Raw genomic sequence first — 27,794 nt, forward strand, 5'->3', positions numbered from 1 at the left:
TGTAGCCGGGCGTGGTGGCACACGCCTTTAATCCCAGCACTCGGGAGGCAGAGGCAGGTGGATCGCTGTGAGTTCGAGGCCAGCCTGGACTACAAAGTGAGTCCAGGACAGCCAAGGCTACACAGGGAAACCCTGTCTCGAAAAACCAAAAAAAAAAAAAAAAAAAAAAAAAAAAAAGAGCACCGGCTGTTCTTACAAAGGTCCTGAGTTCAATTCCCAGCAACCACATGGTGGCTCACAGCCATCTATAATGAGATCTGGTGCCCTCTTCTGGCTGTAGGCACAAACATGCAGACAGAATACTGTATGAATAATAAAAAAAAAGCAGTGGAAATTCTGTTTATGCATATATGGATTGGAACAAAATAGAAGGCTCAGATAGAAACTGAAATGTTTATAGCCAACTGATTTCCACCAAAAGTTCATAAAATGGCAAGAATTTCTCCAGCAAATTGTCCAGACAACTAGACATTCCTATGTGGAAGAATGAAACTAGTTCCTTATCTCACACCACATCAAAAATTTAACTCAAAGCCAGGCATGGTGGTCTACACCTTTAATCTCAACACTCAGGGAGACAGAGGCAGACTGTGAATTCAAGGCCATCCTGGTCTACAAAGAGTACAGGACAGCCAAGGCTGCACAGAGAAACCCTGTCTCAAAAAAATCCAAATAAAATAAAGTAAAATAAAAAGTTAACTCAAGATGGATAAAAGACCTAGAAGTAATCCCTCCAATTACAAAACTACTAGAGAAAATACACATAGAAAATGCAATGCCATTTGTCTGGGCAACTGTTATTAGATCATTAGTTCTGGTAGTTTTGCATGTGTCCTTGTTGGCATTTTTCTTTCCTGATTCTGGATGTATCATTCCGCCCACTGCCAGCCTACACACTTGTTTCTGAGAGACAAGCTAGAATTGGATGGTCTGCTTTTTTTTTTTTTTTTTTGAGAATTTTGTGTGTGTATATGTGTTGTACTGTCTATTTTTAAACAAAATAGCATTTTCAGAAACTGTGGCTATCAAACCAGCGCTGGAATTGCTCTAAGTGCAGTCAATCATGTTAGAAACCTTCTCTGACCCAACACCTAATTGGCCCCAAAGCCTTCCCTGCTACTTCCTTGTCTGTAATCCAGAGCAAGGCCTGTAAGATAGGGTTGCTGTCATTTTATTCTAGTGACTGGCTCCCTGTTTTGTTTTTCAGATAGGGACCCACGAAGTAGCCCAGGCTGGTCTTGAGCTTTCCAGTCTCAGTCTCGGCCTTCGAAGAGCTGGGATTATAGGCACGTGTTACCTTACGGGGTTGTGCCTGTTTGCTCGGGCCAATCACCTCAGTGAACTCCTGAAGGCAGGCTGTGAATCTAGCCGCTCACCATTCAGGTGGGACCCCTGGCTGTGAAGAGCACGCCTAAGTCTGCCCTGGCCCTGCTGACTCACCTGTTTGACAGCAATGCTGACCCGCACAGAATTGATGGAACCCTCGATCAGAACCTTTTCCTTCTCATTCCTGCTGATGGTAACAGGCTGCAATAGGAGTTCTTTGCTACTCCTAAAATAAATAAATAAATAAATAAATAAATATAAAATAAAATCAGAGGACCAAGCTGATACCATTGACTCTCTAGGTTTTTGTAAAGGTACTGGGGATGGGGGTGGGGGTGGGGTGTGTATGTGTCTGTGAACTGTCACCATGTGAAAACCATGTTTATCAAGTAATAACACACAGTATTTCGTGTATATCAAATAATAACAGTTCATCCTAACAGGATTATTTGAGTCTCAATCACTTTGGGGATGGGGATATGGCTCAGCTGTGGTGTGTGCCTAGCATGCCCAAGGACCTGGGCAAAATCTCCAGCAAAAAAACAGAACAAAACAAAAAACCTTGTATCCTCTAATGTGGCAACATGACTTATCCAACAATGTACACCCCAGACTTCCACCGCCCCCTTTTGCTTCTTTTGGTTTCTTGAGGGAAGCCCTGCTGTGTAGCCGGGGCTATCCCTGTGGTCTATCACCTCAGTCTCCACATGCTGGGATGAGCAGTCATATGTCACCTCCTTGCCAAGTGAAATTTCAAAGAGGAAGAATAATTACTTATGAAATGAAAACCAGTCAAGAGAAGAATGCTTTCAAAATCTGGAGTACTTGGGTGTAAGTAGGCCTAAGTTGTCAGACAGTGTAAACGATAAAAAGTAAAAAAGTCTTGATCGTTACATTAATAAAGGACAGAGATGTCATCTCTGGAAACTCAATCCTGGGGCCTCTTCTAAAGCCACCAGTGGGTTCAGCAACACTGTTGGAGACACCTCTCCACAACCCTGCTCTAAGAAGCCACCCTGACCCTGTGGGATGGGCTCCAATGGATTCTGGAATGTCCGGCCACCGACCCTATTTTGGAATTAACCAAATCGGGAACCACCATTCATCCTTCTCCTTTCCTACCTGACTTCGACCTCTGGCTTGTTGTGTCGTTCCACGACCTGGGAGGAGAAGTTCTCCAGGCAGAGGGCAGCCTGCAGCGTGGCCCGCACGGCACTAAGGTAAGGGCGGAGAGTGGCAGTCTGCAGGAATAAACCCAAGATATGCAAAGGATCAGAGAACCTGCCTCATCAGTCAGCCCCCTACTGCAGTCCCTACAGAACAGGCAGCACTGAAAGCTTCAGGGTGGCCATCATACAGAACAGAATATACCCAGCTTTCAACATGCAGTCCAGTTGAAGTCTACAGCAGTTGTCCCCAGCAGCAAATAATTCTTCTTGGCATTTAACAAAGTGTGAAGAAAAAAATTGTCATGGACGTACTATGGGCGTAAGTGGACATAGGCAAGCCACGCTGCCCAATCTGGAGAAGCACAACAAAATTACATAGCTCCAAGAGCCACCAGTGTCTAGGGGGAGTAACTGATCTAGAAGGATCCATGTCCCCAATCTGCTTGCTAAACTGACAAATGTATGAATCCATGTCCTAAGCATGCTGGGGGTTCAGTCAGATCACTTGTGCCCTCAAACAGCTCAAATGGGTAAGGATCACACAGGCTAATGGAGGGCAAAATATGAAATAACTAGGCTTATAAATAATCTGTCTAAAAAATTAGTTTTGACTAGATAAACAATCCAGGACAGCCAAGGCTACAGGGAGAAACCTTGTCTTGAAAAACAAAAACAAACAAACAAACAAAAAATCAGGAGGATTTTACAATGAGAAAAAGTAGAACACAGACATTCTTAGTAGAGTGGACAAGGCCGGCGGTTAACTATCAGCTACATTGTAGCACAGTCAAGTTCTCTGCCCTCCTCAGGGCTTATCACGGGCTGAAGCATCACCTGCATTCTTTCCTCCTCTCTTAGGCTAGCCCTGCAGTAGGGAAGGCCTCTTCCTTCCTCCTTGTTCACTTCCCCCAATGCATTTATTATAATTTACATATAATTCACAAGACAGTCTTCATGAATTTACGTTAAATAAGCTTCCCTTCACTAGACTGTAATTCTCATGGTCTGCAGACATTAACTTCAGTCATGCAGGTTGTAACTAGCTTGGTACCTCCTATAGAGTAAATGAACAAATGAATTAACTTAAGCAGGGATAGATTTATACAAAAGAGCTAAGAAGAAACGAGCACAATGTCTCTGTGTGTAAGAGATGAGGCTGCAATAAAACCCTAGAGAACTTAGAATGCCAGTCCACTACATTAGTTTTTCTCAGTGTAGCAAGAAATACTGGGACACCCCCCCCCCTTTTTTTGGCCGGGGGGGGGGGGGGACCGGGTTTCTGTGTAGCCTTGGCTGTCCTGGACTTACTTTGTAGACCAGGCTGGCCTCAACCTCACAGAGATCCACTGGTCTCTGCTCCCTTAGTGCTGCGATTACAGGCCCAAGCCCGGCTACACTGGGACTTTCTGAGGAGGAACTTTTATGGCTACAGCTACTGAGACTCTCTGGAGAACGAAATGAGGGAAGTGAGACTCTCTTCAGAGAAGAGGCATTGACTACAAACTGAGGCAGTGGCGACAAGCACAGCACCCCTGGGACAGACAGAAGGGGGAAAGGCTAAAAAACACAATTTAAAAAGCGGTGGTCACGTAGCTCAGCAGTGGGTTCTGTCTACGTATCTGAGAAGTTTATTTATATGTCAACCGAGAAACGGCAAAACCGGAAGGGCAAACAAAATTAGTCCTATGGGGTGCTGAGTACCACTGGAAGAACGATAGAACGTTGTCTACCCTGATTGTAGTGGTGACTATCTAATTATTTTGTCAAAATCCATAGAAAGAAGACCAAATTTTAGGTGGCCAGCTCCGTAATGTTTACTTTAGTAAACAGATGGTTTGAAGGAAACCTAACAATCAACTTGGATGTTTAAAAAACGAAAAGCTATCTCCTCAGCCATACAAAAGAAAACGGCTTTCAGGCTGAGGCATGAAACCAGTCAGGACGTAGAACACAGGAGAAAAGTAGATGACTTTTGAATAACAGGGCCCAATTTCAAGGTGACTTTCCAGACAGAGAACCACCGGAGAGCGACAAACAGTCCAGTCTTCAGAACTCAGGTCATCAGAGCTGACCAGAGAAAGCAGCAGGAGAGGGAACCTGACCAGGCGGAACACCCAGAGATACCAAAGCTAAGCAGCCCCTGGAAGGAAAGGACCAGCACTTATCAGCGTTTACACACAGTAATGTCAACACGGTACCGCACTAGGAAGGAGTCTGAACCTGGAGGCAACACCACAGAACCTTCACTGGGTGCTGGAAGCAAGGCTGGAGCAACCAAGAAGGTAATAAGAAGTGGACACTTGCATCGGAGTACCGTGAGATCAAGAAGACAGGCGGGGACAAGGAGGTGAACTTAATGAATCTACCGTGGATGGAGAGGAGGCAGCGCTGCTTTTCTCAGCGGTCCTATCTCGGCGGCAAGCCGCCACCACTGGCCTAGTAGCCCCTCTCTTCCTGCCTCCTCCGAACTTTGGGGAGAGGCCATTCCTGCCTGGGGTGCACAACCTGGAAGTCTCGGGGCCTGCTCCTGCCCAGAGAGCCTCCCAGCTCTCTCCTTCCTCCTCACCTCGGCTCTCGCCCCACCCTCTGCCTCCCCATCCTCACCGTGCCCCCTTATCCCAGGGCAACCTCTGGCCCCAAGCCCAAGCGGCAACCAGCATCTCCCCCAGACCTACAGCCTCTCCACCCAAGACACAAGAAGGCCCCCCAGCCCCGGGTCTCTCACCATCGCGGGCGCTGTCTGGACCGGAAAGCGGAAGTGCGGAAGTGCCCGGCCCCGCGACGCCTGCCCTTTTGCGAGAGGCGCAGCCGCAGTCTCCACCAGCACTTCCGGGAGGGACCATCTCGGGAAGGACCGGGGAGGAAGAGATGACCGACGTTCAGATCTCCGGGGCGATTTCACTCTGGGACTGCTGAGATCTGTAGATGGCCTGAAGTGACAAAATATCAATCGCGGCCCCTTGACTCTCCATACATCTCTCGCCAGCGCTTTTGGTTCTTGTCGCTTGGTGGTAGCATCTGCCCCGTGTGACAATGGTACAGCCCGACCTCGGGTTGGGCACCAAATTAGGACAGGCCGAACCTAAGAAGCCCGACGTTTCTTCCGGTGGTGCTCCCCTATCCTCTCCGGTCTCCTCCTACTAGCAGCCCTAGCGCTCAGCCAGGCAGCCAGTCCCTTGAGCTCTCGGCTCTGAGCCCCACCCTACCCCCGGGCTGCTTCCTAGGTGACTCTTCAGGCCTAGCATTCCACCTCCCGGAGGTTCGTAGGTGGCCTTAGACCCCCCACCCCCACAGGGCACAGTGGGCTGGCTGTGTCCCCGCCCTCGCGTCAACTGCAGGGGGCCCGCCCATAGCCAGTTCGGGGCGGTTGCTCGGTTCTCCCTGAACTCCCCGCCCCCTCCTGCGGCCCGGGGCCTGGAGGAGGCCGCAGAGAGGAGGTAGGAGAGGCGGGGGTTATGCTAGGGGCTCCCTAGAGGACGAGGACCCTGGAGGCGGGATCTTGGGGCGACACACAGGTGGAGCCAGCCATTAAGCAGTCCCACTTCTGTGCTAGGCACTGAACTGGGCACTTGACGAGCATCACCTCCTAATCCTCAGAACATTCCAGGGAGGTAGGTACTCTTGATGCCCCCATTTTACAGATTCATACTTTTTAGTTGGGGAAACGGACTGAGGCATCATCTTTTGTCCTGGGGAAAAAAAAAGCTGAGATTCAGGTTGAGTAACATGTTTAAAAGGGCACATAAGAAGAAAAGGGGCTGCGACTTAGTTCTGAACTATCTGCCTGACTAGCCCGTGTTCCAAACTAGCCCGGGACACAGAGAAGGTGCAAAGGTAGAACGAGATGAGACAAGGAGAGTCTGGGAGAACCCTGTAAGATAGAATGCCTGAAACAGCCCAACATTGGAAAACAGAGGACTTGGGAAGACAGGGCGCACTGGTATCTCTCCCTTAGTGCTGCAGGTTCGAGACTACTGTGGTGCAAATTGCAACTAGGAGACCGGCCTAAACATGCAGGTTTGTAAACTTAGCTACTTGGGATGATGAAGCAGGTGGAACATAAGTTCAAGGGCTGCCTGGGCAGCTTATTGAGAGCCTATCTCAATAAAAATTCATGAGGGGGGCTGGGTGTAACTCGGTTTGGAGAATTTGTGCCTAGCGTGCACAAGGCCTTAGATCCCCAGCACTGTGTAAACCAGGTGTGGTGCATGCCTGGAATTCCATCACTTGGGAGGTGGAAGCAAATCCTTGGCTACATAGCTAGTTTGAGACCAACCTGGGTTGTTTGAGAACCTGTCTCCAAAAGAAAAAAAAAGTAAAAAAGACTGGTAGGTGTGGTGGTGCATACTCTGGGAGGTAGAGGCAGGTAGCTGGCTCCCAGTTTGGGACCATCCTGGTTTATATAGCCAGTACCTGGCCAGCCAAGGCTACATAATGAGACTTTGTCTCAAAAAAAAAAAAAAAAAAAAAAAAAGTCAGAAGATGTAGCAAGACCCTGGGTTCAGTGCTACCTGAACTAAACAAAAAAGACAATAAATTGCAATTAGGAGTCAAGGCATGTATGCATTCCCTTTCGGAGTTTGTTTCCTTTGTCAAAGAAAGAACTAAACCAGGTGGTAGTGGTGCAAGCTTTAATCCTAGCACCCTGGGGCTAGAGGCAGGTGGATCTCTGAATTCAAGGCCAGCCTGGTCTACAGAGCAAGTTGCAGGCCAGTCAAGGCTGTTACCTAGAGAAACTCTGCCTTAAAAAACAAAACCAAAAAAAAAAAAAAAAAAAAAAAAAAAGGAAAGGAAAGAAAAAGAAGAGCATGGGGGAAAAAAAGGCCCCCTGCCTAAAGTTATATGCATAATTCAGTGAAGCCAGGCCCAGCGTGGTGTGCTGTCAGGGCTCTATGGACAGGAGCCCCGCCACCATCCTTAGCTACAAGCACACTGAAGCCTGGTTCCTTTCTTGGGATTCTATCCCATCCAATGGCCGCCGCCTCCTTTCTAATTTACAGGGTCCCATCCCCTGGGCCATGAGTGAGCTGAAGGACTGCCCATTGCAGTTTCATGACTTCAAGTCTGTGGACCACCTGAAGGTCTGTCCCCGCTACACGGCAGTGCTGGCCCGCTCTGAGGATGATGGCATTGGTATTGAGGAGCTGGACACCCTGCAGCTGGAGCTTGAGACACTGCTGTCCTCGGCAAGCAGGCGACTGCGTGTACTGGAAGCCGAAACCCAGGTGACTCTCTCACAGAGGGGACATCACCAGAGACAGACTGTGACAAGTTATGGGATGGATGGGAAGAAAGATCCAAATGGGAATCGTTAGGTCTCAGTGCAGATACCAAGGGCAAGGAGTGACATCCAATTGGACCTCAGAAGGTGGGCACAGTCCACTTGTGGTCCCTGGACTTTCTTAGGAGCTTTCTGAGTCAGTTGTTTGCATAGACAGAGCTCCCAGGCTCTGTCTGGGATTAATGTTTGAAATAAAGGTTAGGGCCGGGCGTGGTGGCATGCGCCTTTAATCCCAGTACTCAGGAGGCAGAAGCAGGCCAGTTGCTGTGAGTTCGAGGCCAGCCTGGTCTACAAAGCAAGTCCAAGACAGCCAAGGCTACGCAGAGAAACCCTGTCTCAAAACAAAACAAAACAAAACAAAAAAAAGAAATAAAGGTTAGTTGGGAGTCTTGCTAACCATCACTAAGAACCACCATCAGCCATGCCCTGGGGCATAACCTTTTCTAATTTTTATTTTGTTAATCTTCCTGCCAAACAGTCTGTGACTAGCTTGGGTGACACAGGTCCATCAGAATGTAGACCTGCAATTTAATCCATGTAAGAAAGTCACAGAGAACGAACTAGGCTTTGACGGATGAATAGTTTTCTTAATAACCTCAAATTCTAGATCTCAAGTTATCCATAGCGGCAAAGGAGGGCCCTGTCTCCATCTCAGGGACTGTCTTTGCGTGTTTCAGATCCTTACTGACTGGCAGGATAAGAAAGGTGACCGACGGTTCCTGAAGCTGGGTCGAGACCATGAGCTTGGTGCTCCCCCAAAACATGGGAAACCCAAGAAACAGAAACTGGAAGGGAAGACAGGACATGGGCCAGGCCCTGGGCCAGGACGACCCAAGTCCAAAAACGTTCAGCCCAAGATCCAGGAATATGAATTCACTGATGACCCAATCGACGTGCCTCGGATCCCCAAGAATGATGCTCCCAACAGGTTCTGAGCCTGAGCACACGGAAGGGAAACTAGAGGGAGCCCAGGGTCTCGTGGTGGGGCCTTAGGAGGCCCAGGGCTACGGCTGGAGGACTGCCCACTCAGCGTCTGCTTCTTGCTGCAGGTTCTGGGCCTCTGTGGAGCCCTATTGTGCCGACATCACCAGTGAGGAGGTGCGAACACTAGAGGAGCTCTTGAAGCCCCCTGAAGATGAAGCTGAACATTACAAGGTAGAAACCCTGAGCCTTTCAGTCAGAACAAGAGGGCTGCTCTTTGCCCTGGAATCCTAGGTAGCAAAGCCCAGTCACCTACTTCCTTTCTTCCCAGCCTGCTGCCTGTTCCCCTCCCCCTGCAGACATAGAGGCTTTCCCTTGGTTCCCCCACCTCAGCCCAGTTAAGTTCCATCCTGTCCCCTCCCCCTTATCCAAAGAGCCTCTGAACCCCCCTCCCCTTATACTTCAGCAACAGCTTTCTTTCATTACTTAACATATAAAAGTTAAGTTCCTATTTCTTTTCTAAGATACTAGAACTTGCTATGGTGCCCAGATTGACCTTGAACCTTTGGATTCAACCACTCTCAGCCTGGTCCCCAACTGTCTGGGACCACAAACATATCGCTATGCCTGGCTTAAAAGTTGTTTGTTTTTCTTGCCATTTGTTTGTTTTGAGGCTGGATTTCATTTATCCCAGGCTAGCCTTGAATTTTGTATAGCCAATGCTGACCCTGAACTTCTGATCTTCTTCCTCTGGCTCCCTAGTGCTGGGATTACAGGTAGGTGCCACCATGCCCAGTTGACACAGTCCTGAAATGGAGTCCAGGGTTTTGTGTGTTCCAGGCAGGCTCTCTACTAGTAGAGACACGTCCCTGGCAAAGTATTTTATTTATAATAAAAATAAAACATGCTCCGTGAAAGAGAGTAGACAAGTATGTGAGGAGGAGACTCCACCACAGGGCAACTGCCACCTCAGGTGTGCTCATGAGATGGAGTCCAAGTGCCTCTGTGCAAACCCTCTCCAGTTTTCCTTGGCCACACCTCTCTTTTTCTGGTGCATTTATCATCTGTACCTGACTTGTCTCCCTCTGGCTGGTTTCACACCACAGTCTACACACAAGCTCTTCTCAGCTTGACAGACCACCTCACTCTTCAAGGCCCCGAGCTCATGCTATTGCCACCAAAGATGCTTTTCCAAACTCCCAGCAGAAAGAGGAAGCTGGGCCCAGTAGCTCACACCTGTTGCACTTGCACAGCCGAGGCAAGTGTGAGGCCAGCCTTGGCTTAAAAGTTTGAGGCCCTTTCTCCAAGAACAATAAAGGACGCGGTCTCACTTGGTGCCTCTGAGGTCCCTTGGCTGCTTTAGTTACACTTACCTGAGTCTGAAAACCATTTATCTGAGGCCAGAGATGGAGTTAGTGAGAGTGCTCAGTGGGAGAGCGGATGCTTAGCATGGACAAGGGCCCAGATTCAGTCCTGACCAAAACTGCTACAGTCACCAGTGAGCTAACTGTGAGTTTGAGGTCATCTTTGAGGTCCTGTCTCAAAGAAAGAAGTGGTGGAAAGGTGGTCCAGTGTGGCTGCAGGAAGTTTAAGCAACACACAAAAAAAGACTGTCATCCCTGCCTTGAATTCTCTTTAGAAGAATTACCTCTACCAGGAGGATTCATAAACACAGTAGTTGATGCTTTATACCTTTTTGTTGGTGCCTTCCATCCCCCCTACACACACACACACACACACACACACACACACACACACACACACACACACACACACAGGGTTTCTCTGTGTAACAGCACTGGCTGTCCTGTACCTGGGGTCAAACATACAGAGATCTGCCTGCCTTTGTCTCCTGAGTACTGGGACTAAAGGTGTGCACCACCATGCCTGCCTTATACTTCTTCTTTTTTCTTTTTCAACACTGGGGTTTCTCTGTGTAGCCTTGGCTATCCTGGACTCAGTTTGTAGACCAGGCTGTCCTAGAACTCACAGAGATCCTCCTGCCTCTGCCTCCCTGAGTGCTGGATTACAAGCGTGGGCCACGGGCCCAGCTTATTCTTCATATCTTGATGATTGCATATCAGCCTCTGGATGCATCTCGATTGTGGGGTGTTTGTTTGTTATAGAGAGGCTCAGACTCGTGGTCCTTTAGGCTCCCAAGCGCTGAGCTGGCGGGTGTGTGCTCCCACACCCATCTGTGTTCACTCTTTATATACCTGCTTCTCTTACTAGACTGTGAGTGGAGAGATTGTATCTTCTTAGGCTTTTGTGACACCAGCCTTGGCCTTGGGCTAGGGACTTGGGCAACAAATAAATGTAGAGAGAAACAGAATGACAGCACTCAGGAGGTGGAGGCAGGCGGATCTCTGTGAGTTCGAGGCCAGCCTGGTCTACAAAGCAAGTCCATGACAGCCAAGGCTACACAGAGAAGCCCTGTCTCAAAAAAAAAAAAAAAGAAAGAAACAGAATGAACGGAGCGCTCACTGGCAGTGCCTCCTGCAGGGGAAGCTCCCTCACTCCAGGCTCAGGTGGCCGCTGCTCACCTCTTAGAGTTGACCAGCTTCTTTGCTGCAGATTCCCCCACTGGGCAAACACTACTCCCAGCGCTGGGCACAGGAGGACCTGCTAGAGGAGCAGAAGGACGGGGCTCGAGCAGCAGCTGTGGCTGACAAGAAGAAAGGCCTCATGGGACCGCTGACTGAACTGGACACAAAAGGTACACCTGCCAGCCCCGCCCCCAACCCCCATCCACCCCACCCACCCACCCCCCACCCCTGTCCACGCCAGGCCAGGCTCTGAGTTCTCAGAGCTTCAGGCACCCTGCCCTCTCCCTGTCCACTTCAGATGTGGATGCCCTGCTGAAGAAGTCTGAGGCCCAGCATGAGCAGCCAGAAGATGGGTGTCCCTTTGGTGCCCTGACACAGCGCCTACTGCAGGCTCTGGTAGAGGTGAGCACTCCTTTTGACTGGGAACCACAAGCTGGGCATGGTGGCATGTGCTTGTAATCCCAGCAGCACTTGGGAGACAGAGGCAGGGAACTCCTGAGCTCAAGTGCAGCCTGGTTACACGTGACCAACCATCCCAGAAAGCCAAAATGTGAGTGTGTGAACATGAGTGCACACCTACACAAGGGTGCTAGTGTTTAATGGTTTTGCTTTTTGAGATAGACCAAACTGAGCTAGAATGTACAGACATTCTCCTGCCTCAGCCTACCAAGCCCTGGGATAACAGATGTGCGTCACCACACTTGGCTTCCACGGATGCCTTTGCTGAGCATTGGTTAAGGGGGATCCCATGCCTCCTCTCACTGAAGGCACCGGCTATGTTAGCTCCACATTCCATGCGAGGAAGTTGAGGTTCAGAAAAGGGACCCTTTTTGTAAGACCACCAGCTAATAAGTACAGGTACGATTCAAACCATCACTTGGGGTTTCCATCTTTATGCCCCTGCCTAACCTTAGAAACACCCTTTTACACCTTTGAGCCTAGCCTCGGTTTACACAATGGTTTTTCTCTCAGGGAACAGTCTGGAGTAGACTGAGGCAAGAGGAAGGGAAAGTCTGGCTTATCCCAGCAGAGACTCCAGCTTATTGCTTTCCAGCGTGTGTGGCTTTTCATCCTGGCCCGGGCACTCTGGGTCACTGCAGCAGGCTCTCAGCCACTGAGGAAGGAGGAGTATGTAAGGGAGCTTTCTGCCTGTGACTGTGACTCTTACTTCCTTAGATCACTTTCCACTGGAGAATTTGTCCCACGAGTCCATCTGACTGCAGGGGAGCCTGGGAAATGTATCTCCCAGCCCCTGCCATGCCTCCCACAGTGCCAGGTGCCTTAGCAAGCCTGGGCTAGCCTATCACTGTTGCTCTTGTGTCCCTTTCTTTTTATATATTTGTCTCCCCCCCCCCAAAAAAGGGAATCTCACGAACCAAAATAGAAATTTCTAGAATGATCAAAGCTTTGGAGGAGGCATTTTAACATGAGTGGGATGGAAAAGATGACAGATTGTTTTTTTGTTTGTTTGTTTGTTTCTCAAGACAGGGTTTCTCTGTATAGCCTTCACTATCCTGGACTTGCTTTGTATACCAGGCTGGCCTCTAACTCACAGAGATCCACCTGCCTCTGCCTCCCAAGTGCTGGGATTAAAGGCGTGCGCCACTGTGGAGACTGTGTGTCAGAGAAGAGTAGAAAAATGGGGGTGTTATAGCTCTCTCCTAACTCATCTCTGGTCTTTAGGAAAATATTATTTCCCCCATGGAGGACTCTCCTATTCCTGACATGTCTGGGAAAGAATCGGGGGCTGACGGAGCAAGCACCTCTCCCCGAAATCAGAACAAGCCCTTCAGGTGAGTGATAGCCCATCTGCACTGCAGACTTGACATCAGCGCCCCCCCCCCCCCCCCCCCCCCATCTCTCTGTGGGGAGACATGTCTTTGTTAGCAGAAAGGCTGAGGACCATTTGGCCAAACACAGGAGTCTCACATGGGAGTGCTGCCTCGTTTCTGGACACGGCTTAGTCCAGACTTGATCACCCTAGCTCCGTTCCTCCTGGAGAGCACCTGAGTGCTCGCCTGAAGGGACTGGCTGGCCCGGTGCCCAAACTACATATAAAATAGCTTGGAACTGCTAATTATTACAGAATTATACTTGGCACAAAAGAATGAAAACAGTAGAGTACCAAATTAGGGGAAAGCAGTGATCCCAGTTGTGCTCAAAATACATTTAAGATTACATAGAGTTAAAAAGAAAAAGCTTGGGAACATATATCAAAAGATTGCAACTCACACACAGCAAGGCCTGCAACATATGTGTAGCTGTAGTGGGTTCGCAAGGTGAAAGGAAACCCCAGGACCCTCTGAGGGGGCTCTCCAGCTGGCCCTCGAACTCAGGTGCTGGCCTTGCCTACAGTGTGCCACATACCAAGTCCCTGGAGAGCCGCATCAAGGAGGAACTGATTGCCCAGGGCCTCCTGGAGTCTGAGGACCGGCCTGCTGAGGACTCAGAGGATGAGGTCCTTGCTGAGCTGCGCAAACGGCAGGCTGAGCTGAAGGCACTCAGTGCACACAACCGCACCAAGAAGCACGACCTGCTGAGGTGAGTGAGCACCATACTAGCCCTGTTCCCCGGCTTGTGTCCCTGAGGTGAGTGAACACCATGCTAGCCCTGCTCCTCAGCTTGTGTCCCTGAGGTGAGTGAGCACCATGCTAGCCCTGCTCCCCAGCTTGTGTCCCTGAGGTGAGTGAGCACCATGCTAGCCCTGCTCCCCGGCTTGTGTCCCTGAGGTGAGTGAGCACCATGCTAGCCCTGCTCCCTGGCTTGTGTCCCTGAGGTGAGTGAGCACCATGCTAGCCCTGCTCCCCGCTTGTGTCCCTGAGGTGAGTGAGCACCATGCTAGCCCTGCTCCCCGCTTGTGTCCCTGAGGTGAGTGAGCACCATGCTAGCCCTGCTCCCCGCTTGTGTCCCTGAGGTGAGTGAGCACCATGCTAGCCCTGCTCCCTGGCTTGTGTCCCGGATGGCTGCTAAGTCCAGGGCCAGGGCTCTAAGCACCCAAAACTAACTAGTGAATGGATTTGATTCTGTTTTTAGATTTATTTCATTTGTGTGTGGGTTTGTGCATGTGAATGTGGGTGTCTGGAGTTACAGCAGCTGGAGTTACAGATGTTTGCTAGTGGCCCAGCATGGGTGTGGGAACTGAAATCTAGTAGTACATACTTTTAACCCCTGAGCTATCTCTCCAGCCCTGACTCCATTATTAAGTATAGTTTGGTAATATTCACAGTGTTGTACTTTTTATGTGTGTTTTGTTTTTCTTTATGGCATTATTTAATTAAAATACCACAGAGGCACTGGAAAGATAGTTCCATGAGGAAAATGCTTGCTTGACCGCTTTTTGTTGTTGTTGTTTTGTTTTTCAAGACAGAGTTTCTCTGTGTAGACTTGGCTGTCCTAAACTTACTTTGTACGCCAGACTGGCCTTGAACTCACAGCCTGCCTCTGCTTTCCTGCCTCCTGAGTGCTGGGATTAAAGGCATGGGCCACCACACCTGGCTCTTTTTTTTTTTTTTAAAGATTTATTTATTTGTTATGTATACAGTGCTCTGCCTACACATATACCTGTATGCAAGAAGAGGGCATCAGATCTCATTATAGATAGTTATGAGCCACCATGTGGTTGCTGGGAATTGAACTCAGGACCTCTGGAAAAAGAGCCAGTGCTCTTAACCTCCGAACCATCTCTCCAGCCCCCCAAGCCTGACTGACCTCTAGAGTTCAGTCTTCAGCACCCACATAAGAACCCATCACAGGCCAGGCGTGGTGGCGCATGCCTTTAATTCCAGCACTGGGAGGCAGAGGCAGGCAGATCTCTGAGTTCAAGGCCAGCCTAGTCTATAAAGCAAGTCTAGGACAGCCAAGGCAACACAGAGAAACCCTGTCTTGAAAAAAACCAAAAAAGCCGGGCGTGGTGGCGCACGCCTTTAATCCCAGCACTCGGGAGGCAGAGGCAGGCGGATCGCTGTGAGTTCGAGGCCAGCCTGGTCTACAAAGCGAGTCCAGGACAGTCAAGGCTACACAGAGAAACCCTGTCTCGAAAAACCAAAAAAAAAAGAAAGAAAGAAAGAAAAAGAAAGTCATATCCTGTCGAGAGCTGAGCTCATATTTGAGGCAAGGCTGAATCCAAGCCTTTTTTTCTGGTTCATGTTCTCTTTCAAGGGCAAGGGGAAAACTACAGATGCAGTGGGCAACAAGGGTAGGACAAACTAGGAAAGAAAGCAATGCTGTGTACTTACAGAAATGAGTGCTGATGAAATGGCTTGGGGCTCTCAGAAGGCTGGACCTCAGCCCTGGGCCCTGCTGTGCTCCAGCTGCAGCACTGTGAGCAGGGCACTCCAGGCCCGAGCAGCAAGGACGGCTAGATTCCTAGCGACCTTGAGCTCCACCCTCAGTGGAACTAAGTCAGGTCCACACCCAGCAGACAGATCGCCTTTGAAGATACACCATTTCAGAGCAGGCTGAAGCTCGCGTGCACAGCTGCAGCACTAACACGTAGAAGGGCTGATGCGAGGAGAGGGAGAGCTCGGGCCCAATTGCAGCTGGTCTTTCCAGACTGTAACACGGAAATAATAGCTCTTACTTTGCAAGACTTGTGATAACTAGCTGTATGTGCATGTGTATGTTAAGTTTATGAGGTTTAAAAAGATATATATCTGTTCTTTATTTTTATGCATGTAGATGTTTTTGCCTGTAAGTATGTCTATGCACCATGTGTGTGCCTGATGCCTATAGAGGGCATTGGCTCCTCTGGAACTAGAGTTAGAGATAGTCGTTACCCAGCATGTGTGTACTGGGGACCGAACCTGGGTCTTCCAGAAGATCGGCTGTTCTTTTTTTTTTTTTTTTAAGATTTATTTATTCAGCTGGGCGGTGGTGACACACGCCTTTATTCCCAGCACTTGGGAGGCAGAGGCAGGCAGATCTCTGTGAGTTCAAGCCAGCCTGGTCTACAAAGTTAGTCCAGGACAGCCAAGGCTACACAGAGAAACCCTGTCTTGAAAAAAAATTATTTATTCATTATTATGTATACAGTACTCTACCTGCTTGTATCCCTGCAGGCCAGAAGAGGACACCAGATCACATTATAGATGGTTGTGAGCCACCATGTGGTTGCTGGGAATTGAACTCAGGACTGCTGGAAGAGCAGTCAGTGTTTTTAAAGTATTTATTTATTTATTTATTTATTTATTTATTTATTTATTTATTTTTGAGGCAAGGTTTCTCTGTGTAGCCAAGGCCGCCCTGCAACTCACTTTGTAGACCAGGCTGGGCTTGAACTCAGAGATCTACTTCCCTCTGCCTCTTGAGTGCTAGGATTAGAGGAATGCACCACCTTGCCTGGCTTCTAGGTTTTACTTTTTAAGCTAGGAATAGTAGTTCACACTTACAGTCTTAGCAACTGAGAGGCAGAGGCAAGAGGATTGCCTCAGGTTCAGGGCCAATCAAGGCTATAGAGTAATTTCCAGGTTAGCCTCGGCTACATTGTGAGACTATCTCAAAAAACATTTAAGATTAGTTTTAGGTTCACAGCAAACTTGATAGGAAGGTGGAGATTTCCCTGTGCCCCCACCATAAGCAGCCTTAACTTAACCTTTTTAGAGCACTTAACTAATGCCTTACCATCCCAGGTCAATGTGGTTCTGCATCTATGCACATTGACCATGAACAAAACAGGCCAAGAAGGGCCAGCCTCCTCGGGGGATTGTGAGGAGGCTTAGTCTAGAAAAGGGATGGAACAAACTCTGGAGATGGAATCACCATGACATGTGGTCCCCGCAGGTTGGCCAAGGAGGAGGTGAGCCGGCAGGAGCTGAGGCAGCGGGTCCGCATGGCAGACAATGAGGTCATGGATGCCTTCCGCAAGATCATGGCTGCCCGGCAGAAGAAGCGCACCCCCACAAAGAAGGAAAAGGACCAGGCCTGGAAGACCTTGAAGGAGCGAGAGAGCATCCTGAAGCTCCTAGATGGGTAGCCTCACCTGCTGCTGCCCATCTCCCTGGCCTGTGAAGCCTTGGCTGGAGGCTGCCGTGAAATGACAACAGTCTCAGGGCTGAAACCCTCGCAGGCCACTCAGCTGAGCGTTGTGCAGCCAGCATGCAAGGCCTTACTGTGCTGGCCCGGACCTAGCGTCTGCCTGGTGCCCACGTGAGCGGGCTTGCCCTGGTCGTCACCTTTCCCTCTTCCCATCTCCTCAACACCTCTCCCTCAAGGACTTCTTTGTGGTTTTGTAAAGTACAAACTTAAGAATAAAGAGACTGCTGTGTTTTGTTTTGTTTTTTAAAAAATTACAAAAAACACCCATAATTTTTGAGTACCTATTATTTGTGGGGTAGGAAGGACTTGGATAGGTGAAAAAGGTTCAGGAGGGCATGCTCTGTGGCTCTCAGCTTGTGGCAACTCACCTATGACATTTTTTTAAAGTAAATGTTTTTTTAATTAATTATTTTTATTTTATGTACATTGGTATTGTGCCTGCTTGTATGTAACGGTGTCAGATCCCCTGGAATTAGAGTTATAGATATTTGTTTGTTTTTTCTTTTTTTAAATATTCTATTTAATTTTAATTTATGTGCGTTGGTGTGAGGGTGTCAGATCTTGGAGTTATAGACAGTTGTGAGCTGCCCATGTGGGTGCTGGGGATTAAACCTGGGTCCCCCCCCCCCCCTTGAGACAGGGTTTCTCTGTGTAACAGCTCTGGCTGTCCTGGAACTTGCTCTGTAGTCCAGGCTGGCCTTGAACTCATGGAGATCTGCCTGCCTCTGCCTCCCAAGTACTGGGATTAAAGGCGTGCCACCACCACCTGGCAAGTTACAGGCATTTGTGAGCTGCCATGTAGGTGCTGGGAATTGAGCCCAAGTCCCTATCCTTAGCTAGTGCTCGTAGTCACTGAGCCATCTCTCCAGCCCCATGATATGGACTTTTGAGCACTTCTTCCTGAGGATGCTGGTGGCAGGAGGGTGGAGTCTGAGGTTCCTGGTGAAGGATTGCATTCAGAGCCACTTACTGCTCAGGGCCACCAATGATCATCTGCTCCATGAGGTATTTTCACAGTGCTGGCTATGGTTATCACTGGTGTCTCCAGCTGTGGGGGGCAGCCAGGGGCAGCGAAGGCCAAATGGCTCATCTGTGCCTATCCCTGAAGAGAACCTAAAGCTAGCTGGCCATGGCCTCCCACAGGAGTAACAAGCCTCGTCTCAGATGTCCCTGTGTCTTATCTAAGTCCACGCTGGGGCTCTCATACCCATTTCTGGCACACTCTCTAGGGTTAAGGTAACAACTGCAGTGGCTCTCAACTTGTAGGTTCCCATACTTTTTGGGGTAGAACCACCTTTTCTCAGGAGTCACTTATCAGACATCCTGCATATCAGATATTTACATTGCAATTCATAACAGGAGCAAAAATAGCTATGAAGTAGCAACAGAAATAATTTTATGATTGGGGGTCACCACAACATGAGGAACTATATTTATAATAAAGGGTCTCAGCATTAAGAAAGTTGAAAACCACTCTCTACTAGGACCTTGTAGTAATTCTGTTTTGAGACAGGAACCCTGGCTGGCTCGAAACGTGTGGCTGTTCTCTTCTTCTGCCTTACATACATCTGCTGGGATTACAGGCCTGAGCCATGGTGATACCTGGCCTACTCAAGAGTTGCAGCCATGCATTCCCACAAAGTTCTACCCACAGTGGAGGCAGAACAAGTGCAGGAGCCGGGCGTGGTGGTGCACACCTTTAATCCCAGCACTTGGGAGGCAGAGGTAGGCGGATCGCTGTGAGTTTGAGGCCAGCCTGGCCTACAAAGTGGGTCCAGGACAGCCAAGGCTACACAGAGAGACCCTGTCTCCAAAAACAAAACAAAACAAAGAAACAAGTGCAGGGTGGGGCTACCGACACTGCGCCATAGCTTGGGCTGGGAGTCAGTCCAAGGAGTGTGCACAGTGTGCTATCTGCCCTGTGAGTCCTCCCCAGAGTATGGGAAAGGAGAAGAGGAGGCTTCATGAGGGAATGACCCGTGGCCTGAGACAAAGAGAGACAAACGGTTTGTAGTGGCAAAAGCCTGTAATCCCAGAACTCAGAAGGCTGAGGAAGCCAAGGCTGCAGGTTTGACGCTTGCTTGGGCTATACAGTGAGTGAGACCCCATCTTTAAATAGGGTTGCATCTCTTTGGCTCAGAGGTTAAGAGCAGTGTCTGTTCTTACAAAAGTCCTGGGTTCAATTCCCAGCAGCCACATGGTGGCTCAACAACAGTCTATAATGAGATCTGGTGCCCTCTTCTGGCATGCAGGCAGAATACTGTACAAACAAACAAACAAACAAACAAAAAGGTGGCATCTCTCTGTGGGAATGTCACTGTCAGACTAGGGTGGACACATTAGCCCATCTTAGCCAATCATAATGATTGGTCCAAAAAATGGCCATGTGACTAAGCCTGGGTCACTCAGGCCTTCCTTTAAATTGCTCTATGGGGTCTGGCATGGTTGTATGAGCCTACAGTCTCAGCCCTTGGGAAGTAGAAGCAAGAAAGGCAGAGGTTCAAGAACAGCCTCATCTACTTAGAAAGTTCAAGAACAGCTTGAATGAACTGCTTGAGACTTTGTCTCAAAAACAATTGGAATTGCACACGGTGGTGCAGTCTGTAGTCCCAGCACTCTGGGGGTAGAGGTAGCAAAATCAGGGTCCAGGGTCAACCTCAGCTGGATAGCAAGTTTGAGCATAGCATTGACCACATCAGGCCCAGTCTCTGACACAACAGGAAGGGGGAAAAAGGGAAGAGAAGGGAAAAGAGAGGAAAGAAAGAAAGCAAATAAAGGAAGCAAAACCACCCAGTGACCCACTTTCTTGCCACGGAGGAGAATCCCTGAGAAGGAGGCCAGTTCAGAAGCAGTGTAGAAGGTGGGAGGCAGATAGAGCCCTGGATCCAGCCACAGCCGAAGCCATCTCTTCCAGAGGGCCTGAGTCCAACTCCCAGCAACCACACAGTGGCTTCCAACCATTTATAATGTGATCTGATGCCCTCGTCTGGCCTGCAGGTATACATGCTGCTAGAACACTGTATACATAATAATACAACTTTTTAAAAAAGAATACATTTGGACAAATGGAGGAAGGGCCTGAGGGCATGACATCAGGCTCTCTGCAGGGACAATAGTGACTCATTGTCCGCAGGCTGCTCCGATCTTCTTAGAAACAAACAAAGAAACAAACACACATGAAACAAAGACTCTAACAACAATAATAAAAATTAAGCACTCAGTAACTATTAGCCAAGTACCAGCTGCTGTTCTGACCTTGCTTGAGCATATCGTAAGAGTACTATAAGAAAACAGAGTCACAACCTTGTTTGGTCTAAGTGGTTGAGCCAGGACACACACTCAGCCATGTGACTGGGAGGCAGTGCTTCTTTGTTCTGTACCCTTGTCCCAGTACGGTCTGACCGGAATAACACTTCCTTCCCTCAGGCAGAGCCCATTTTGTGCAGCCAGACGTGGCGGCCTTGCTTACAAACCTCGTATTCTAACAATTCACTTCCATATTCTCTAGACCTGCCCATAAGTATGGTAGGTGGCATGGGTAGAGAGTTCCAGGAACAGAGAGTTTTGTGGAGGAGGTGAGAACCAAGGCCCCCAAACTGGGTAGAAGTGTGAGAGAAGAGAGGTAGACACTATATATAGAAGGCAACATGCTTAAGCACTGACAGGACCTGGTTCCTTCACTTCCAAGGAGTAGCTGTGAGAGTTTGTTATTCCCCATCGATGAGGCCAGGTATGGAGCTGAGCCCTCTGCCACAGACACTGTTCCTTGCACACTGCCTACTGTGAGGTGAGTAACACCGTGCCGGCTACAGAGGACAGCAAAGCTCACAGAGATGTGACGCCTTCCTGAGTGTCTGCAGCCTTTATATACACAGCCACTGTTCCCAGACAGTTCTTTTTTTCTTCTTCTTCTTCTTTTTTGTTTATTTATTTATTTTTTTGACACAGGGTTTCTCTTGTAGTCCTGGCTGTCCTGGCCTCACTTTGTAGACCAAGCTGGCCTCAAACTCACAGAGATCTGCCTGTCTCTGCCTCCCGAGTGCTGCAAACAGTTCTTTTATTGTTTTATTTCTTTCATTCTTTCTTTCTTCTTTTTTTTTGTTTTTTGTTTGTTTGTTTGTTTTTGTTTTTGTTTTTCAAGACAAGGTCTCTCTGTGTTAGCCTTGGCTGTCCTGGACTCACTTTGTAGACCAGGGTGGCCTTGAACTCACAGCGATCTGCCTGCCTCTGTCTCTGAGTGCTGGGATTAAAGGTGTGCACCACCATGCCCAGCTGTTGTTTTATTTTTTATTAGTTTGTATTTAAGGTTTTTTTTGTTTTTTTGTTTTGGTTTTTTGAGACAGGGTTTCTCTGTGTAGCCTTGGCTGTCCTGGACTCGCTTTGTCGACCAGGCTGGCCTCGAACTCACATCGATCTGCCTGCCTCTGCCTCCCGAGTGCTGGGATTAAAGGCATGCGCCACCACGCCCAGCCACATTTAAGATTTTTAATTACATGTAAATAGGTGTCTATGCACATGAGTTTAGTGCCCTCAGAAGCCAGAAGAGGGCATTGCTCCTCGGAAGCTAACGTGAGAGGGGGTCATGAATGGCCTGACAGGGACACTGAGAACTGAACTCACATTGTTTTAAGGCAGAACCTCATGCTCCTAGTCTGGTCTCCAGCTCACTTTTGGGATGAGCATCTGATCCTCCTGCCTCTTCCTCACAAACACCGGAGCATTAGGCATGCAGCACCAGGTCTAGGTATGCTGTGGGGGATGGGATCCAGGGCTTTTTGTATGCTAGGCAAGCATTCTACTAAGTGAGCTACATCTCCAGCCTTACCTCTAAGCAGTCTGACAGCTATGTCGCATGTTACCGGGGCCAAATCAGGCCTCCTTTGTGGGATTTGGAGGAAATGGGTTTCCTAGGAAGAGGAGGAATAAGTTCCAGCCACAGACCAATTCTTACTGGAAGCCATCCCAACTATGTGACCAATCTGGCAAGAGTCTATTGCACCTTGCTTGGCCCTAGAAGGGGCACATCTGTCACCCAAGAGTGTTTTCCCAGAGTACCAGATGCCTCTGAAAGAGCAGAGAGATAAGGCTGTGCAACAGTGGGTCCCCAGGCAGCCAGCTCCTGAAAACTCCTGCTGAAGAGGCCGTTGGTGAACGTCAGAGAACTTCCATCAGCAGGTAAAGTCTCCTCCTGGCCTGGGGCTCCAGGCTCAACAGAGAGAAGCAGACACAAATGGCCCGTGGTACGACACATTCTGGGTGCCACTGACTCCGTCTGCTGGCTCTACTTCCTCAGTCACACTTCTGCTACCTTTCTCCACCGCTGTTTCCAGAGGTACGAGTGACTAAGGCTTCTGCGACTGGGAAATGAGGGACAGGAAGGGGAAATGCAGGCGATAAGAGCAGGGACAGAGCTGGAGGCCAGCCTGGTCTACAAGGCAGGTTCAGGACAGCCAAGGCTACACACAGAAACCCTGTCTCAAAACCAAACCAAAGCAACAACAACAACAACAAAATAAAACAAACAAACAAACAACCAAGAGCAGAGTGTGCGCAAGCTGCCAGGGACCTGGGGCAGAGGGTGACTCAACAACAGCTCAGAGGGCCAAGAGGAGCTTCAGGGAGGACAAGACAGGATGTTGCTGAGCGGAAGATGACACTCCAGACAAAGGAACAACAAGACACAGAGGTGTGAGCAGCTGGCCTGCTTAGAGGGAGGTGAGAACTTCAGCTTCACTGGAGCCGAGCCCTGGGTGCGTGGAGGAAGGGGAAGGATACAGGAATGTTCTAAAGGAGGCTGGCAGCAGGCTGGGGAGGCTGTAAACCAGTGCAGACTGTATTCTCCAGGCCAATGGTTTTCTTTTTCTTCCTTCCTTCCTTCCTTTCCTTTTTCTTTTTTCTTTTCTTTTCTTTTTTTTTTTTTTTTTTTTTTTTGAGACAGGGTTTCTCTGTGTAGCCTTGGCTGCCCTGGAATGGCTTTGTAGACCAGGCTGGCCTCGAACTCACAGCTAGCAGCCTGCCTCTGCCTCCCAAGTGCTGGGCTTAAAGGTGTGTGCCACACGCCTGACTCTACCTCAATGGTTTTCAAAGACGTCTCATGAGACTGGAGAGACGTCTTAGTGGGTAGGAGCCCTGGAGGCTCTTCCAGATGACCCTGGTTCAACCTAGTACCCACATGGACATTCACAACCTACTGTAACTCCAGTTCCAGGGGGATTCAAAGCCTTCTTCTGGCCTCTGTGAGGACTTGCATGCCTGTGATGCACAGACATATGCAGACGCTAAACAGCCACACACAGAAAATAAAAACAAGGGAAAGCTGGCAGGGGCAGCATACAGTGGATGCAACAGCCATGGTGGGTGATGCAGACAGAGACACTGGCCCAAGTGGAGCCGCTGCTCACTCTGTCTGGGATGGATGTTCCAGCACGAACAAGCTGTTCAAATCACAAACAGTGTCTGCAGCCGGATGGCCCACATCTTCATGGATGGCCTCCTGAAGTGAGGCCAGCCCAACCACAAAGTCATGCTGGACCGTTCACAGGGCACAGTGGCCTTCAGAGGCCCAGGGTACACAGTTGAATTCTTCCCACTGGTGATCAAGGGCGAGCACAACATATCCCATGGCTGCTGCACCTGCCAGGCAAGGAGTACCACTCCATGGCAGGCTAGGTCTACAAGGGGATGAGCAGATCTTGTGCTTCCTGCACAGATTTGAAGGCTGCTCCAACGTGTACCTATGTACAGCCCTGCAGGTGAGGCTGCTGGAGTGGCAGGATGCTGGTGCTCCTGGGGACAGCATTCAGTGCTTTGTGTACAGGATGGCCACCTACATACTCGAGTGGCTGTATCTTCCCTGCCATGAAAGCTACTACTCTGAGGACCCATACAGGCTGTGCTAAAATGCCCTGTGAAAACAGATGAGGGGCTTGTGCCCCCGATGCCAAAAGGATGGGTGGAGCCCAGTGGCTGCCTGGCACAAGCAGAGCCTTCCCAACTCAACAACATCTGTCTATAAAACAGGCTGACAAATGGTCTCTCTGCAGTACAAAATTTGCAAGTGCTGGAATCTGATGTTACTTAGTATCACTTTAGTCAAGGAGCACCTGGGCTTGCAGATGCTAAGTGAGAAACACTCTGGGCTAAAGACCCCTAAATGACAGTTACAATACACCTGGTACTCCTTACTGCTCTTTTGATTTGCTTAACCTGGAAGATGGCTGGAGAGGGGTCTCAGAGGTTGAACCTATTGATTTCCACATATGCAACCCAGAGAGAAGTGGTGGGGAATGCTGCTTTGGGCTGGCTCAGTGTAAAAATATCCTGAAGGAAAGCATGCTGTACTTAGAATGTGTGCTCCATTACTCTCTTGCAGTTTCCAGTCATACACAAACTATTAAAATGGCTATTTAAATACATAAATATAAATTTAAAAAAACAACAACAGTGTGGTCCCTGGATGTGTGTGTCCCGGTATCTCCTGGAAATCTGAGAAAAAGAAAAACTCTTAGGCCCAAACCCACAGACTTGGAAAGGCAGAGGCTGAGGCCCAATTATCTCAGTTTTTATTTTGTTTAGCTTTGATATAGTGACTCTATCTCTTTTAAAATGTCAGCCGGGCGTGGTGGCACACACCTTTAATCCCAGCTACCTGCACTGATGAATTCTGGGTTCAGTGGACATAAGGTGCAGCAGTTAAAAGCACCTGTTGCTTAATGATTAGGACCAAACTTCAGATTTTAACTCGTAAGTCAGGCAACTCACAAATAGCTCCCACTCCATCTCCGAGACATTCTACAACCTCTTTTGGTTCCTGTGGGAATCTGCATATACTCACAGAGACACATACATAGAGATACACCCACAAATAAAACAAGATGGCAGAGAGATAATCATTTTTACTTTTTAAAATATTTTTTTTTTGTTTTTTTTGAGACAGGGTTTCTCTGTGTAGCCTTGGTTGGTCTGGACTCTCTTTGTAAACCAGACTGGCCTCGAACTCACAGAGACCTATCTGACTACCTCTGCCTCCCCAGTGCTAGGATTAAAGGTGTGTACCACCATGCGCAGCCTTGTTTTTGTTTTTTAAGACAGGGTTTCTCTTTGTAGCCCTGATGTCCCAGACTCACTTTGTAGACCAGGGTAGCCTGGAAGGTAAAGAGATCAGCCTGCCTCTGCTTCCTGAGTGCTGGAATCACAGGCCTGTACCACTGCCACCTGGCGGCAGAGATATTCTAGCCCAGGAAAGCAGAGGCCATCTCCTGGGCCACCTGGCTGTTACTGTGGCCAAGCAAGTACTGTTGGCCTGGAAGGTGGTGGTCACGCACTGCACTGGCATTAGTTATGTTATTTCTGGCAACTTCTACAGAAACTATTTAAAGAGCCTGGCCTTTCTCTGAAAGTGGATGAACACCAACCAGGCGCAAAGCCTCTAGCATGCTCTGTGCCCAAGCTGCACCTTCCTGTGCACTGTGTATGGCACACTTCCCCTCAAGATCAAGCCAGGCCAGGCCCTCCAGGTGTTCAATGGGATCCCTCCACCCCAGGACTGCAAAAAGTGGACCATACCCTGTCAGCCTCAAGGTTGTGCAGTTGATGCATAGCAGGAAATGTTCTTACCTGGGGCACATGGCTCATAGTACAGTGGCGTATCACGCAGTGACAGCTACCCTGGAGGAGAAGCAGAAAGAGAAGGCCAGGATCCATTACCGGAAAAAGAAGCTCGTGAGGCCACAGAAACAGGTGGAAAAGGAGAAGAAAACCAGTTAGCTCACAGAAGTCCTCAGGAGCAATGGACTTACAGTGTGAGCCCAGTAAACTGTGCCTAAAAAAAAAAAAAAAAAGGTAGCAACCTGGCAGTGGGTCATAGTGGCACATGCCTTTAATCCCAGCACTCAGGAGGCAGAGAAAGGGGGATTTCTGTAAATTTGAGGCCAAAAAAAATTTTTTTTAAAGAGGCAAGTCATCAATGAAAGATCTATGTTGGCCTCAACTGTCCACAGCATGAGTGCACACATGGATATACACATGCACAGGTGAGTTCAGGCACACATGTGCACAAATAGAAATAAATTCATAAAAAAAGAAATAAAGTTGCCGGGAGTGGTGGCGCACGCCTTTAATCCCAGCACCTGAGAGGCAGAGGCTGGTGGATTGTTGTGAGTTCGAGGCCAGCCTGGTCTACAGAGTGTGTCCAGGACAGCCAAGGCTACGCAGAGAGACCTAGTCTTGAAAAACAAAAAACAAAACAAAACAAAAAAAGAAATAAAGAAATAAATTCATATAAACAAATAAGACCAGGTGTGATAGTGCAAGTCTGTAATCCCAGAGCTCAGGGATCTGAGACAGGAAGACATTCAAGGTTAGCTTTGGATACAAGGAAGCTTGAAGCCAGCCTGGGCTACGTGAAATCCTGCCTCGAAACAAAAACAAAAACGAAATACACAACCTTTAGGGCTGGAGAGATGGCTCAGAGGTTAAGAGCACTGGCTGCTCTTCCAAAAGTCCTGAGTTCAATTCCCAGAACCGCATGGCGACTCACAGCCATCTGTAATGAGATCTAGTGCCCTCTTCTGACCTGCAAGCATACATGCAGGCAAAAAAAAAAAAAAAAAACCCTGTATATTTAATAAATAAATAAGTCTAAAAAAAACCACCTTTAATCTCAGCACTTGGGAGGCAGAGGCAGGCAGATCTCTGAGATTGAGGCCAGCCTGGTCTACAGAGTGAGTTCCAGGACAGCCAGGGCTACACAGAGAAACCATGTCTAAAAACAAAACAAAAAAAGCAAATAAATAAATACCCTGGTGGTGGTGGGGAATTCCTGGTGCACACTGAAGCTTGAGGAACATTTTCCGCTGGTAGTAGGGATCTGGGGGAGTTTGGGAGCAGCATAGTGTCACACCAGCATTCTGACACGACAGCATAGGGACTAGGTGGATTAGAGAGGGGGAGTGAAGTCAGGCTGATAGGAACACAAGCTGGAAAAAATGAGGGGCTGGGATGTGGGTTGGTGGTCGACCACTTTCTCTGGGTTCTATGCTCAGCACCCCATTTTACCCCCTTCAAAAGAAAATAAAAAGAAGTTGAGTGTGGTGGCGCACGCCTTTAATTCCAGCACTCAGGAGGCAGAGGCAGGTGGATCGCTATGAGTTCAGGCCAGCCTGGTCTACAAAGCGAGTCCAGGACAGCCAAGGCTACACAGAGAAACCCTGTCTCAACAAACAAAACAAAACAAACAAACAAACAAAGAAGCAAGTTTATTAGGTTTTATGGGGCTGTTCTTATTAAATATGAAATTTAGCTTTAATCATCTTAGAATCCAATACAAGAATGAAAATGAAATTGACTCAGAATATTTGACTGTATAAGAAAAGACAGCTTCCAGTTGGCTACAAAAACTCAAAACCAAGAATCAAGCTTTGAAATGTTCTCTGCATCTCTGGCAGAAAATGGAACCGAGATTGTATTCTCCCTCTCTCTCTCTCTCTCTCTCTCTCTCTCTCTCTCTCTCTCTCTCTC

The 27,794-nt window shown here is 48.7% G+C and overlaps 2 protein-coding genes across 3 annotated transcripts in view; one reads left to right on the forward strand and one right to left on the reverse strand.

Moving 5' to 3' along the window:
* Nucleotides 1–25,918, reverse strand: part of ARPC4 (actin related protein 2/3 complex subunit 4) — a 31,237-nt gene extending 5,319 nt beyond the window's left edge. The window contains exons 1-4 of the mRNA XM_084765911.1: nucleotides 25,893–25,918; nucleotides 5,221–5,425; nucleotides 2,449–2,567; nucleotides 1,441–1,552 (exon numbers count right to left, since the gene is read on the reverse strand). Of these exons, the coding sequence (XP_084622037.1) occupies nucleotides 1,441–1,552; nucleotides 2,449–2,567; nucleotides 5,221–5,425; nucleotides 25,893–25,903 (447 nt within the window). The 5' untranslated portion in view covers nucleotides 25,904–25,918. The remainder of the gene's footprint in view (nucleotides 1–1,440; nucleotides 1,553–2,448; nucleotides 2,568–5,220; nucleotides 5,426–25,892) is intronic.
* TADA3 (transcriptional adaptor 3) lies at nucleotides 5,820–17,493 on the forward strand. Of its 2 annotated transcripts, XM_084765897.1 has the most exons (10): nucleotides 5,820–6,106; nucleotides 6,451–6,512; nucleotides 7,496–7,720; nucleotides 8,454–8,704; nucleotides 8,826–8,931; nucleotides 11,272–11,413; nucleotides 11,542–11,645; nucleotides 12,927–13,036; nucleotides 13,599–13,784; nucleotides 17,022–17,493. In XM_084765897.1, exons 2-10 carry the CDS (start codon nucleotides 6,507–6,509, stop codon nucleotides 17,212–17,214), a joined length of 1,323 nt encoding a protein of 440 aa, XP_084622023.1. In that variant the 5' UTR covers nucleotides 5,820–6,106; nucleotides 6,451–6,506; the 3' UTR covers nucleotides 17,215–17,493. The 2 variants fall into 2 exon arrangements, with proteins under 2 accessions (XP_084622023.1, XP_084622024.1); XM_084765898.1 differs by lacking the exon at nucleotides 6,451–6,512 and having other exon boundaries at nucleotides 6,063–6,106.
* Nucleotides 25,919–27,794: the final 1,876 nt, after the last annotated feature.

This window comes from Acomys minous (assembly GCF_964271855.1).
Source record: "Acomys minous genome assembly, chromosome: 17".
NCBI lineage: Eukaryota > Metazoa > Chordata > Mammalia > Rodentia > Muridae > Acomys > Acomys minous.